We start from the raw sequence: 14,251 nt of genomic DNA, 5'->3' as shown, positions 1-14,251 counted from the left end.
ATGACTACACTACCAGAAGGCAGAGAAGTTCAGAGTTTAAATGCCTGGAGTTAAAATTGGATACAGCTCTGCCCAGTATTGTACTTGACTAGTGATAACAAATCACAAGGGACCATATGACAATGGATACTGACACTGTGTAGACAGAGAACACACAGTGTACCATGGCTGTGGTGGTCAGCCATTGCTTGTGCAGACAGCTGTCAGCAAGTAGCTAAAGCCAGACTCCAAATGTCCCAACATGAAGCTATGAAACCCTGGAACAATGGACACACATTTGTTCTCATGTGTCATGTATTCAAGTTATTCCCTGTCCAGAAAATGTAGACTGATGCCAGCATTACTGTGATGGTTATTCCCTTAGTGACTGTCTAGGTACAGGTTGTTGTTTTACAAAGTGTTTCTCAACCACATGGTACAGAATCAACTCAACTCCCTTTTGATACCAGGTGCTTCTTTTTCCACGGCAAATAGTATCCCCTCAATACGTCATTACTACAGCAACAACACACAAAGCTAATGTTACGTTATCTTCAATGCAACACAAACATAAGCAATAGAGGATTTCAAAGTGAAAACAAACAGAGAAACGTATGATCCTCCTCATTGACCACAGCATGGTGAGTAGAGTCAAGTCAGTACCATGCAGTGGAGAAGGGCTATAAGAAGGTCACCAAGATGTTTTGGTTTGTAGACAGAGGGAGATCCAAGTAGGATCACATGACTAAATGTTAACTGCTTTGACTGCTTTAATGTTCCTGCTGGGATTGGACAGTCTGTGGGATCTTTTTATATTGATTCCACTTTTACTTTGACTTTGCCCACCCCTTTGAGTCCAAATTAGTATTCCTAATACTGGATGTAGACTCAGTGCATGTGACTTGACAGTGGCTGCTCCGACCTAGCAGTCAATCAAAATGGAAAAGGTCAGCAGAGGTCAACAGGGGGTTGACATGTCGGCTGAGGAGAACTTGCTGAAGTGTCTTCTTGATGTGATACTGTTTAAAGTTAAATGTCTGTCCGCTTGCCCTGCCATTGACCTTAACTGTTACCTTAAGGTTCAGGCCCTTGGTCAAGAGTATTTACGAATTGTTTGGGAAGAGCTGATACACAGGCCGGTAAAGCCCAGAAGGGCTCAGGGGCCAAAGTGAGCTATGGGGCCAATATCCAACTCCTGCACACAGCACCCACAATTTAGTATGTGATCATTTCAGACACTTTGATTATACACATATATATATATATATATATCATAATATACACACTACACGATGTCAAGTCAAATGTTAAATGCATATTACAGGATTTTGACACAGGGCCCCTGTGTCAAGACAGGGCCTCAAGGCTTGGTAGAGGAGCAGGGGCCACCTTGTTAGTGAAGCATGTTACCAAACAAATGTTTAAATTATCCAACTTCCACAAACTAACTGACACTACCACAGCGATCCTGGGGTAGCTGCCACACTAAAAAGAATCACTCTGCACCTGATGTTACAGATGTCGATAAATGAGCTACGGTAACATGTGACGCTGACTCTTGACTCAACTGCCTCAACAACTGCTGTGTCCAATTATGTATTATGAGCTTAGAAAGTTGCAAGACCAACGCCGTCATACATGTCCGTGAACACGTTTTGTGACTACAGCCAGAAGTTCTCTGGGAAGTTGATAACGTTAGAGCAGGGTGGCGTCTTCCTGATGCTAACTGGCTATAGTTAGCCGGCGCATACAGCACCGTAGTAACGCTAACCGGCTAACACGGTAGCTCACATAACACTACCACAGCTCATTGAGAATATATATCAACCTGTAGTTACTTTAAAATCACTATCCTGGCTCGTCATTGGGGCTTAGAGGAAGTCATTATAGTTTTTCTAGTCTGTGTTACTGTCAATTAGCGTTAACTGAGTTAGCAGCAGCCTATCAACATGTAGCTAATCAAAGCTACCCAAACACACCGAGCTAACATTAGCGCCGCGCTCAGCCCTCCGCGAGGCGGCTTGGTACCGTCCAACGCTCGGCACCGGGTGCACTGCGTTACGAGCTACGCCGAGAATACGGTTTAAAGACAGCACAGGTAGACAACCGAGAGCGTTTGATGTCATGGTAAAGACACACACAGAGTTTTCCCTCCCATGTGGCCACAACTTCATAAAGCAGCACGACACAGGCCCAAAGAGTCACCGCTTTATTGTACCCAGCCTCCCCCGGAGCCCAACACCAACCTGGCCTGCCAGTCATTCCACTGTGGCTGCAGTTTGTGGGCGCCGCTGAGCCGAGACCCCGAGGCTTTACGGCTCATTACCTTTTAGAGAGCTGCATGACCCGCTGGCAGCGGTTACCGTGTCTCTCCTCAGGATTATTTTTCACTATTACGTTTTGTCAAGTCTAACAAGAAGGTTAGCTACTTGTCGTTATAGCTAGCTGAAGGTAGGCTCCTTCTTCTTCTTCTTTGAGGTTGTACAGCAGGTGGCATCCTTGACGTTGCATTACTGCCACCTTCTGGAGGTATTTGTATACTGCAGCGTCAGGTTTGTCAGATCATTCCATTAGTCTTTGGCCCCTATTTATCAAAATGTTGAAAGTCAAACGGAAGTGAAAGTAAGTAAAAATCCTCCACTTTTACCCCTACCCACAAAGATGAGAATAAAAACCATTTACAAGACTTCTTCTTTAAAGTGCTCTTAATTGTGACAGAGCTCCAAAGGTGTCTTAAGTTGGACCAGATATAGATAGTCTGTTTTTCAGATCATCCATGACTGCAGCACACAGACAGATCTGAGCCATCCACGTTTTTTTGTGATTAAGAAGAACAAGATAGTAATATTAAGAAAAGAAGACATTAGCTGAAGCTAACTTTTGACTATTTTTTTGCATTTGAACATTTGATTGGATATTGCACCTTTTCTTGTTTCCTTTTTCCCCTTTTGTCGTTTATCAGGCTGAAAACAAACAAGAATAAATCTGACACTGACCTTATGACAGGCACTTTCTTCATTGTACTCGTCAGTGTGGAGCTATAACTCGTCCTTCTATCTATCTGATTTCTCTGACGTCCCTCGTCTATCAACAACAAAACATCTCTCAGTGGAAGTTTGTTTCTATTTCACACAATAACCTGCTATTTCATCACTGTTTGTATATTAATACATTATAAATATATAGGATTTTTAATTCTGTGTGTTCTTGTATGTATCAATGTGTCAACGTGACTTTCAGGCCTTATGTAATGTCAAAGCAGCCTATAAGTCATCATAGATGAACATAAGAATAACCCCAGGTTTTTTTTTCAGCACTGTAGCAACAGTGAGAGTCATAGCTCTATTGAGCCACGTATTCTTATAGCTCTCAGTAGTAATGACTTCACAAGCTTCTTTAGTTATAAAATTAAAACTATAATTAAAACTATTAAAGACAAAATTCACCACCTCCTGCCCTCAACCTGCAACAATTTATCTTCAAACACATGAACCTTAGAAAAAGCTGTAAAACCTTACAGAAAGCTGGTAAAGAACTTGACCTACTTTTTACCTGAAATTGTGCCACAGACTGCCTAACATTCACACCTCTGCACCTCGCTTCACTCTATGCTTCAATTCCACCATCTCTGGTTTCATTTTGCCACAATCTCTGCAACTTGTCTTCCATCCACTTTTCCTCCATGGTCATTTCCACTGTACCTCCTCCTAGCATATTTTCCTCACCAATTCTCTGAACCTCTCAAAGATGACCAGTCTCCCCCAGTCAAGGGCAGACTCTCCACATCACTCTTCACATCTCTCTCATGCCCCTCCTTTGCCTCCTCCAATCATTAGCAAAACCGACCCCGCAGTATCTGCACAGACCTTGGCTTGTCTCTTTGACATATCTACATGGATGAAGGAACACCACCATCAACTAAACCTCTCTAAGACTGAACTCCTACTCCTCCCAGCCAATTAGTCTCTCTATTACGATATACATATCAAAATCGCCTCTTCATCTCTTACCCCCTAGGGTCACAAGAAACCTGGATGTTATGTTTGATGACCAGCCATCCTTCTCTGATCATGTTCCACCCGTCTTCCAGTTGTGCCGCTTTGTGCTATACAACATCAGAAGAATCAGGCCTTACCTGACTCACTCAACTATTGGTTCAGGCCACTGTTATCTTGTGCCTCGACTTTTACATTGCTCTTCTTGCGGGCCTCCCTTCACACACACAGTGAAACCCTTACAGATGTTCCAGAATGTGGGTGGTCGGACAAGCTACCAAATACTATCACTACAGGGGCCCTCTCTTAAGAATGTCTGGAGAACTCATCTCTTCTGAGAGCACCTCCTCTCCTAACACCTCTAACACCACTAATGTGCTTAATACATATAATTGTCTTTCAGTGTGAAACGAGTTAATAGCCTTTTTTAGCGGGTTTACCGGCATTTAAAAAACCCACTTATGCACACTAATTCTGGTGTAAAAAAGGGCTGTCATGTTTACATTACTGCCGATTGGAGCTGGAGCCCGTAGATACCCGTGACTACTGCACAGTCATGAGAGTAAATGCCAATTGTTCCCTTTGAAATAGCAGACAAAACACAGACACATGTTAGCAGGTTCTTTGACCAGTGTAAAAGGGACTTAAGTCTATCTGTCCCACTTTACCTTTGAGGGTCGATTTTTTTTGCTTTGGCAGAACATATATCAACTCCACTCTCAAGCAGCGGGAACTCAGGCCAGGACTTGACTTCTCGATGGAAATTTTGGAAGGCACTTAACTGTTGTAACCCTGCCGGGCAAAAATGGCTTGAAAAAGAAATTATAAGAAACTTAACTATTTGGTTAAGTTTTGAGTTAATTCTTTTGCTGCTGTTATTAGATATCAGTTGTCATAATTTAGTCAGACCACTGTTCCACCCATTCCCACCGCTCCCCACCCCACGTCTTGCGACCGGGTGGATATGTGTGTTTTTTTCAGGGACGATGCAGATTATTAGTAATCAAGGACATTATAACCCTCATGAGGGAGGACAATACTGCAAGACTGTTGTATCAGACTACATCCGTTTTAGCTAGATGTTCTTAATAAACTGACATCTGAGTATATATTAGTAATTATTACTTGTATACACTGGCTGCGAAGTGCCTGACTGGAATTAATTGGTATATTTTGGTGCTCTCCTCATCTGTGAACTGATACACCTGGTAACCTGTAACTGGCTTTAAAAAGAAGCTAAAAACTGCTTTATTTTCCTCTGCCTACATCTAAATTTTGATTTTGCACTTTGCCTATTTTATAATCTGTTTTTATACTGTTTTCTTATTGTGCCTTTTAATTCCAATTTTATGCTTCTTTTATTTCTGTTAAGCACATTGAATGACCTCTGCATATGATAATGTGCTATACAAATAGATTTGCCTTGCCATGCCTACCTAAAGATGCTCTTTAATTTAATAGTTTTATCATATATTAATATTATCACTATATACTATATAGTACTATATATTTTTCTTCTACTGTAGTAAAATGTCTTTTCAGTAACAGTAGTGAGAGGCCGTTCATGTGCTGACATGCTGACGTGCTGATGTCAGTGTGGTGTCTCATCTCCAGTCAGTTTCTGTTACTGGTAGAATATATTGTTGCTCTGTCTGAACACAGATAATGTTGCTGTTTTCTTCATCACAGTGTCTAACTACCTGCTGTACATTTAAACTTACACTAGTTCTGCTCCAGCACCCAGAGCTCTCTGCTCCTTTTAGAGACTTTCACTTACTCAGCTGTTGTTTACATGCTGTTCAGATCAGCTATTTACCTTAGCATTTAGCACTAGCTTCTCTCTCTCTCCCTCTTTCTCGCTCGCTCGGTGTGGTATTGTTGTAACTTCAGTGTAGAGAATTTTGATGCTCGTTAACCGGAGCTACTCCAGTCTGTGTCCTCAGTGTCAAAGACTGTATATATCTGTATGTATATATACACAGTATATATACTGTGTACACAGTAGGCCTCAGCGTGATAGGCTATTACTCCTGACATGTAACCAATAAGATCGTGCTGTGGGTGGGACACTGCTCCAGACCACAGAGTGATGACTACAGACCAGCAACAGGTGACTGCATCAGAGACATTTTATGGGTCATCGGGTAAAAAAAATACCGATATTCAGAAAATGCTAAATATTGCCACCTATAATCTGCCAAGGCAGATCGGTTGAACCCCAGAAACAACAATGAACTTCTCTTAAGTTGAGAAACAGTAGGAACTAAGTGAAAACAGTTGTTGTAGTTGAAGAGTTGCGTGAACATGTGAAACTATTTATTTGCAGAAACCAATGGACCACCCGAAATGCCGCTTTCTTCTTAATTAGCTGCACTTCACCTGCCTTGGTAAACCAGCTTCTCAGCTCTTTCTGCTAATGTTGTTGTGTGTTTGCAGTGAAGTTATTTCCATGTAAAGCTGAATGTAGCACTTTACTGTGGTTTGTGAACATCAAGTGTCTAAAGGGAAACATATTTGATGCTTAAAATTTAAGTTTCATAGTAATATTCCATGGTACTGAAAGAGAAATAAACTGTGGAGTGAACCACTGACTCCTCATGCTGCTAGAGATGATTCATGGTTCGTCAGCAGCGCTTTTGATAAGTGAACTACAGAATTTCAATTTTATTGTTTCTAACAGCATTTGCAAATGATTCTGTTAACTCAGGTGGCGGAAGAGGCTCTGTGTTTCTATATAAAAATACAGTTTATCCTTCACTGAGAGAGTGATGCTTGTAGGTTTAATGTGTGACATATATGTTTCACTGTTTACCGGAATATTGGCGACGCTGGAACAGTTTAATTCCCATTACATGTATGATATTTGTACTGTGTCAATATATGTTAAACATACAATATTTTGTTAATATAATTGAGAGTTGAACTAGAGAATAAATATTTTTCAATATGTAAAGTATTTATATGCAATCCTCACTTTTAGGCAACTATAATTGCAGTTAACTTAAAGGTGCACTATGCATTCCTGCATGACGTCACTTCTGTTGACATTCGAAGTAAATAGTAAATACCCCCCCCCCATGTTTGCATCAGACTGGAAGCCCTTCTGCCGGCCGAGTTCTCGCCACCTTTGAATCGATTCCCCAATATAAATACGGGTCTTCGTTCGTTCCTTCTCCATCTCTCTCCTCCTCGTCGTATATTCATCCGAACGTCTTTTGTTTGGTCGTGTCCGTGCCTCGACCATTTCCCAAAATATATCGTTGAGTCGTTAGACCTAGTTCACGACGCCATCCAGCTATTTACTCTTAGATACTCACGCTACTCTATCAACTCTGCCCCGCCCCCCCATATGTGCACGCACACTAACCCCCACCCCTCCCCCAACCATCTTGTTGGTGATTGGCTGGAACGTGGTTTGTTATGTTTTGGGACGCAGCCTGTGCCCCTAGTGTTTTTTAGCCGTTTGTGACGCCTGTGTTGTCTCCATAGACCACGCTTTTTCACAGTGTATTCAGGGGGCAGGCAGCTAGCGGATCAAGGGGAGATGCCTATGATTTGAGACAAAAATAAAATCGTGCTGGAACCATGCAGGAATGCATAGTGCACCTTTAATCACTTGCATTTAATGTTGTTGAACTCAAACTTAGCTCTGTCTTAACCTGGACCAGAGGCCTCATGTACAAAGCCTTGCATAGAACTCATACTAAAAGGTGGCGTATGCACAAAGCTGGATAGCTGCCTACACACCAAAAAAGGTAATTTTATTACTAATACTAATCCAGAAACAACCCATCGCACACCCACGCTGCAATTGCACAAATTGCACAGTAATATCAGCCTGTTCAAGCAAATCTTATGGGAACTTTATAAACCTGGATGACATGCGGATGATCCTGTCCCATACAGCTTGCATGGCGCAGCTCAAGGATGACTGTAACAGTGCAGACTGGTCTCTCAGAAATGCCCCTTATGCTATGAAACCCAGTGTGGTCAGCAACTCACAAGTGGAAGTCCTCGCCATGTCATTCTCCAAAACTGGACAGTTTCAAGAGGATTGCTCTGGGAAATCTTAAACGGCCGATCAGTCAGTCATCATCATGGGCCAAAAAAATTGGCGTGGTCTCTGAATAACCTGTTCCCTTCTAATACTGCCAAGTCCTAAGCTTCCATTGAAATGTATTGCAAGCCCATGTGTGTGTGTGCTGTGAAAATCAGTGTGAGGAGTAGTTGTTGTCACAGTGGTCCGACAGACCAGTTCCTAATGTTAGTATTTTCACTGCTTCACCTCTAGGTGTCGCCAATTGATCATTAGAAACGAGCGTACAGCAGACATGAAGCTAGCGAGGAGGAACGTAAATTCTCACGTTTTTTTTTTTTGGGTGAATGCAACATTTGTACATGAGACCCCAGGTCAACTCACTGCTGGTGGTATGAACACACATAAATATCAACTTAAATACAAATACTGTACAGTATTAGTCATTCTGAGTTCACCTAGAGGAAGATAGAACACAGGGTTTGCATAATGCTTTTTTGTCCAATGTTTTCATCTTATTAGTGGAATAGACCATGTTTCCATCTGTATACATGAAGGGTCTATGACTGTGTGTTTCTGTCTTCCTCAGAGCGTAGTTCAGTGATGTAGCCATCTTGCCGTTCCTGTCCACACATATGATCTGTTATTGCTGAGCCAAAACACTCAGTCATAAAGATTTCTGCTTCAGTGGGCGATTCTTTTGTACACAGAGTAATGCTGCACTCCTCTCCATCATCTGTTGTACAGTCTTTATTCAGCTGACTCGCTCACCTCTGTGTGGACAGCCCTCAGCCCAGAGGGACCATGGCTTGTTCCTCCGTCGCCTTTGCTCTGCTACATATGTAGTTTCCTGGTGGATTCCCACTGTTGAAGCAGGCGACTTTCCTCCTCAGTGCTGATGTCACAAAAGTCAAATCTGTGCATGCCGTCAGAGCTAATTGTCATTCTTTCACATGCGTGTAGTATCTATCAATTTAAATGTTAACACTGCATCGGGAAAGAACCATCTTGTGTCGGCACATCTGTCAGTACCGCTCTTCAGAATAGATGATATGATCTGTCATAGATACACCAGTGTCTCTCATGTTCCGGTCAAAGCTCCAGTTAGCCTCTTAAGTTCATTCTTTTTGTTCTCGGAAAAACAAGTCAACAAGTTTCTGAAGTAAAGTATTCAGTGCGGTGTCCTGACTCAAATTATGTACTGGTATATTCATCGCTGTTTCTCTTGCTCTTCCCAACAGCGCCAAAGCCGCTGCAAGCACTTTACTCTTCTCCAGTTCTGTAACTCTGGTCCAGATCGTGACTTCATTCTTCCAACATTGGTTTGGTTTCCCTTCATCAATGGGTGGAAGGACTCAGTAGTTTCTAACCATCCTCTTCCACCGGAGTTTCACAACAACCCCCACAAAACAAAAAAAAGCCCCTGCACAAAAACAGCTTCCTTTTTTGCTCTCCAGTATAAGGTGACTTATGATTGCACACAGATAGCCCTTAGGTAGCTGAATATAATGTAACTAGCACAGAGGATGTTTCATAGTAGAAGGAAATGTCATGTTATCTGTTGCTTCTTTTACCAGCAGTTGAATGGATCATTTCTAATTTAGGTAGTTCCAAAAATGTTTAGACACTGTCTTTGAGACCGTTGCTACCTGGATATTTGTCTAAAGACCCTTCAGCTTTTCGTAGAAAGATTTCATCAAGTATAGTTAGTTTGTCATTTCATTGTCAGTAGGTGATATCTTCTTGCAACAGGTGTTTATTTCTTTAATGATGGTAATTTCAGATAATTTGTTACTTATAGAATCTGTACTACAGATTCAGATAGGATAGAGATATATTTTGGGCTGGTATCTGTTAAGGTGTTGTAATGTTGAAATCACCCCATAATTACACAATTACAGTCGGATAGATCAGCTTACGGTTTTCAGTGGTGTCTGTTTTGAGTTAGGTGTAGGTGTTGTGGCCAATTCAGTGGTCTGTCCACTGACCATGGTCTCTAAAACAGCCCACTGGTTACTACCACTGGGGGCGCTGAAGCTGGTGGTCCAGACCAGTTAGTGAATGGTCGGTTGAGTGTTTTTTGGGGTTTTAATCCACCATCCATCTATCACTTCTCTGGACATGTTGACCAAACAACTGTCAGAAATCATAATGCTTTGTCTATTAAATACTCTAAATATTCTATTAGCCTCAGCAGATATTCTTATTGTTGCACTGTATATTGCAGTTTCTTTAACTGTTTATAAATATGAACCAGTGAATCCCTGGTCTTTGGTGTGGTTCTTGTGGACCGGACCAGATGCTCAGTGGTCTGTGGTGTGGTCCTAATCCACCGCGCACCTCTGTCTTATCTCCCCTTCTCTGGCTGTATGGTATACTTTTGTTAGCTATTAAAGCGTTATTTTAATATTTTGTCTATGAAATATTTTGTTGTACTATATTTTAAAGTCTGTGCGTCTGTCTGAACCAGTGGTCATTGTGGTCCAGACCGGTTCAGTGGTCCGTCGCATGGACCTTATCCACTGCACAACTCCTCTGTATTTTCTAGGTGGGCTATATTTCTCACTAGGGACAATCTGAGGAGGAAGTGAGATTCTCAAAACACTGTGCAATGTGTTTTATATCAGCTCTTTATGGGTTTCTCAGTGGAGTATTTACCAACATGTTGTATACATCCTCTTTTATCCTCCTGTATAAAAAATAATATATAATATAAAACCCCAAAAGGTTGATGACAGTTTCTGTTATTAAAAGAGATCCTCGTTAGTTGTTACCTTATTAGTTGTTGTTGTCTTATTAAAAGCATAACCATATTATCCACTTTGCACTCACAGCTACATGCAGTGGGTTAATGTTATACAATTGCAGTGTCATTTTTAATCTTTTAAGACAATCAGATCACTCCAGAACTAAACATAAGATATAGATATGAATAACAAATAGTTTTACCATAACCATTGCAGTGGTGATATTGTTTAGTTTAGTTTAGTTTTGTTGTTTGTTTCCTTCACCAGGTCCAGAATGTGAAACTGTCAAAAAATTTGTCGTCCTTTCTAAAACTTGTGAGATCACTGTGTGAAAACTGCCACAACAGTTGGGCTCAGCGGTTCTTTACGTGTGAACATCAGTTTATCAAAGGTGTGAAAAAACACTTACAACTGGACAACAATTTGACTGCAGCCAATTTGATCACCTTTGACCCTGTCTGTATATTTGGGGATATAATTCAAAACATTAGACGAGAGGCATTTGGGTGGCGCAGACAACCACGCTGGAGAAAAGACAGGAAGTAAAACTAACACGAGACACACAAGGGAAGTGATAAAAAAATAAAACGGGAAATCAACCAAAAGTCTAAACAAAGTATCAACAGAAATGGTTCCTTCAGGGCAGATCATGACACATAGACTGTAAATGTACAGTAAAATGTAAACTAAAAACTGTTTTCTGAAGAGCTGCTCCACTGTCGCCATCTTGGCAGTGTCTGACTCCGCCCCTCACTCCCAGCTAATCCAAAAATGGACAAAGAGGAGGGGCGTGTGTGGAGTCTTTGTTGCATGTAAATTTGTGACAAGCATACACTCACCCACCTGTCACTCAAAGAGGCCACGCCCTCAATTCTACATAACTTTAAGCCTTAATAAAATGTAAACGTGGGTTATATAAACAGTTGTCATGAAGGAGGAAATTAACTATAGAGACCAAAACTTACCTCATCTTGTAAAGTGTCCTGAGATAAATTTCATGATTTACAATATACATTGTTTACAATAATAATTACACAAATAAAATAAAATTGAATTGATTTGAATTAAACATACCACTGGGTCCACTGGCAGCAGGATAAGTTGGAGCAGATGTCAGGCACATATGACAGCATTTACTCACTTTCTGCTGCGCTCACACCCAAGTTGTAAAGGTTTTTAGCTGTCAGCCAACCAATTCATTCATTTATTTATTTTACAAGAAATGCAGTCACCTGCACTGTGCACCTTCTTCATGGAGAAAGTCTAAAGGCCTTCAGTCGTAGAGTTGTACTGAACAAGAGAAAACACTGTCATCAGAGACACGTGAAAAACCCACACAAACACTGCTGGTTGGACACGACCAAATCTTCTCTGGAAACAGTAAATACATGGGAACTGTGTGAAAGGCTAACATCATTTTTGGAGCATAAATGTAAAGACTGATATTTAATAACACTGCACATAGTTAACTTGCTATGTCTTCTCCTCCTTGTCTATTATGAAGGTTACACAGTGCAGTCTGAGCTCTGTCTATTGTGCTGTAAAATGTACCATCTCCACTGATCAGTACTGTGGTCTGACCTGACCCTGGTCCTCATCTGACATGACCCTGGTCATCATCTGACATGACCCTGGTCATCATCTGACCTGACCCTGGTCCTCATCTGACCTGACCCTGGTCCTCATCTGACCTGACCCTGGTCCTCATCTGACCTGACCCTGGTCCTCATCTGACCTGACCCTGGTCCTCATCTGACCTGACCCTGGTCCTCATCTGACATGACCCTGGGCTCTGAATAAAAGTACAATGTCACAATTCAGTGATCACAACTGGCTGCAGTTTCCCAAAGAGGCACATTTCAACTCCTTACCGCTGTATCCCTCATTGAAATGTTGCAGCTGTTCCTTATCAACATAGTTGATTGAAGCTGTCAAACTGATTGAAACTGTGTCGTAGTGTGACGATGTGTCAGACTCAGACTCAGCTATCAGGCTGAAGTGCTCTGCATTGATGTTAGATATGAGGTTGTGGCAGATTGTCTCCGGTTGTAGTATGGTTGTACATATTACACACTGTAGCCTGATACAGTAGTTCACCAGAATGACAAAACACATATATTGTCATTAGAGAGATTTCACACTTGATGATTTGCGGGTGATATTAAGAAAACGATTCCTTGTTGATGTGTAATCACAAACTGCAGGACACACAAGAAGAGAGGACATTCAGACCAACCCAAGAGGTGTCGTAGGATCTGTCTTACCTCTAACCTTAACCAGGCACCAACACTGTCCTAACAGAAATAAAGCCATGAAAACAGGACTACCACACCATCACTGAAACAAAAGAAACAAGAAAACAGAACTCTAACACATGTAAACCACTGCTGCTGTAGAGACGAGTTGGAGGAGAAAGAGAGCTGAGATCCCTGCCCCCCTCTGGATAGGTTTCCTCCCAATCAGGCCAGACCGGATCCACCGGAGGAGAAGAGACAGAACATCATGAGGTCATTTGCACACCATCACCAGCAGGGGGAGAGAATGCAACATAACCACTGAGCCTAATACTATCAACACAGGCTACAGTGTCAACATTAACATGCAAAGCTGACAGGGTTTACAGACTGCACTGTAACGTCCCACTGCAACGTGTCGCATTCAAAAGAGCTGGAGTTTCATTTGATTTGCTCCGCTGACAGCAGAACAACCAGAGACCACACATACTCAGTAGAACCAAACTTTTTTTTTTCCTGTTTACTAAATATTTTAGCCAGTCTTTAATGATTTTTCTTTCATTTTGAACCAAGAGTTGTCTCTGTCACTTTATATTTACAAGTTTTGACACCTTTTACTTGCTTTCTGTTGAGATGTAAAGTAAAATGAAGTAAGATAGTGAAGAGCTCACCTGGTGGAGCATGTACCATTTAGGCTTAGTCCTTACCACAGTGGCCTGTGGTCCCTTTTTCATCATCATCATCGGTGAAATAGTGTGACAAAAAAATATGGACACAACCCAAAAACAGTATCTGACTGTCGCCAGCGCAGAGGCATAAAAGCAAAAACAAACACACACATAAGTGTTGGTTAAGTGTGTATGTTCATGTGTGTGTGTGTGTGTGTGTGTGTGTGTGTGTGTGTGTGTGATGTATCAGTAATGTCTTCCTGATGATAATTACTAAGTAGTATGATACTTTTTTTTTTTCTGTTGCTGGACAAACGCAATAGATAAATAAATAGCTATATATACAAATAAATAAATGAAGGAATAAATAAACAAAGAAAATGTTTTTTATTTTATTCTATTTATTTCAGGGGACTTTTGTTTTATAATTTCACATTTATTTATTTGTTTATTTATTCATGGAGACTTTTATTTGCTTATGCCACATTTATTTCCCAGCTCTTTTTATATCCATCTGTTATATTCAAATAAGGGGGTGTGGTTATTTGACATATTCAGACCAAAGCAACGGCACCTGAATTCAGTTCATTTA

At 41.2% G+C, this 14,251-nt stretch overlaps 1 protein-coding gene across 1 annotated transcript in view; it reads right to left on the bottom strand.

Annotated features, from left to right (window-relative positions):
* smg1 (SMG1 nonsense mediated mRNA decay associated PI3K related kinase) overlaps positions 1 to 2,436 on the bottom strand; it is a 44,838-nt gene extending 42,402 nt beyond the window's left edge. Inside the window, exon 1 of the mRNA XM_056400986.1 lies at positions 2,226 to 2,436. Coding sequence (XP_056256961.1) covers positions 2,226 to 2,302 — 77 coding nt within the window. The 5' untranslated portion in view covers positions 2,303 to 2,436. The remainder of the gene's footprint in view (positions 1 to 2,225) is intronic.
* Positions 2,437 to 14,251: the final 11,815 nt, after the last annotated feature.

Source organism: Seriola aureovittata, chromosome 17 (assembly GCF_021018895.1).
Source record: "Seriola aureovittata isolate HTS-2021-v1 ecotype China chromosome 17, ASM2101889v1, whole genome shotgun sequence".
NCBI lineage: Eukaryota > Metazoa > Chordata > Actinopteri > Carangiformes > Carangidae > Seriola > Seriola aureovittata.
Note: the sequence above shows the minus strand (reverse complement) of the source record. Positions and strands in the feature narration are given on the sequence as shown.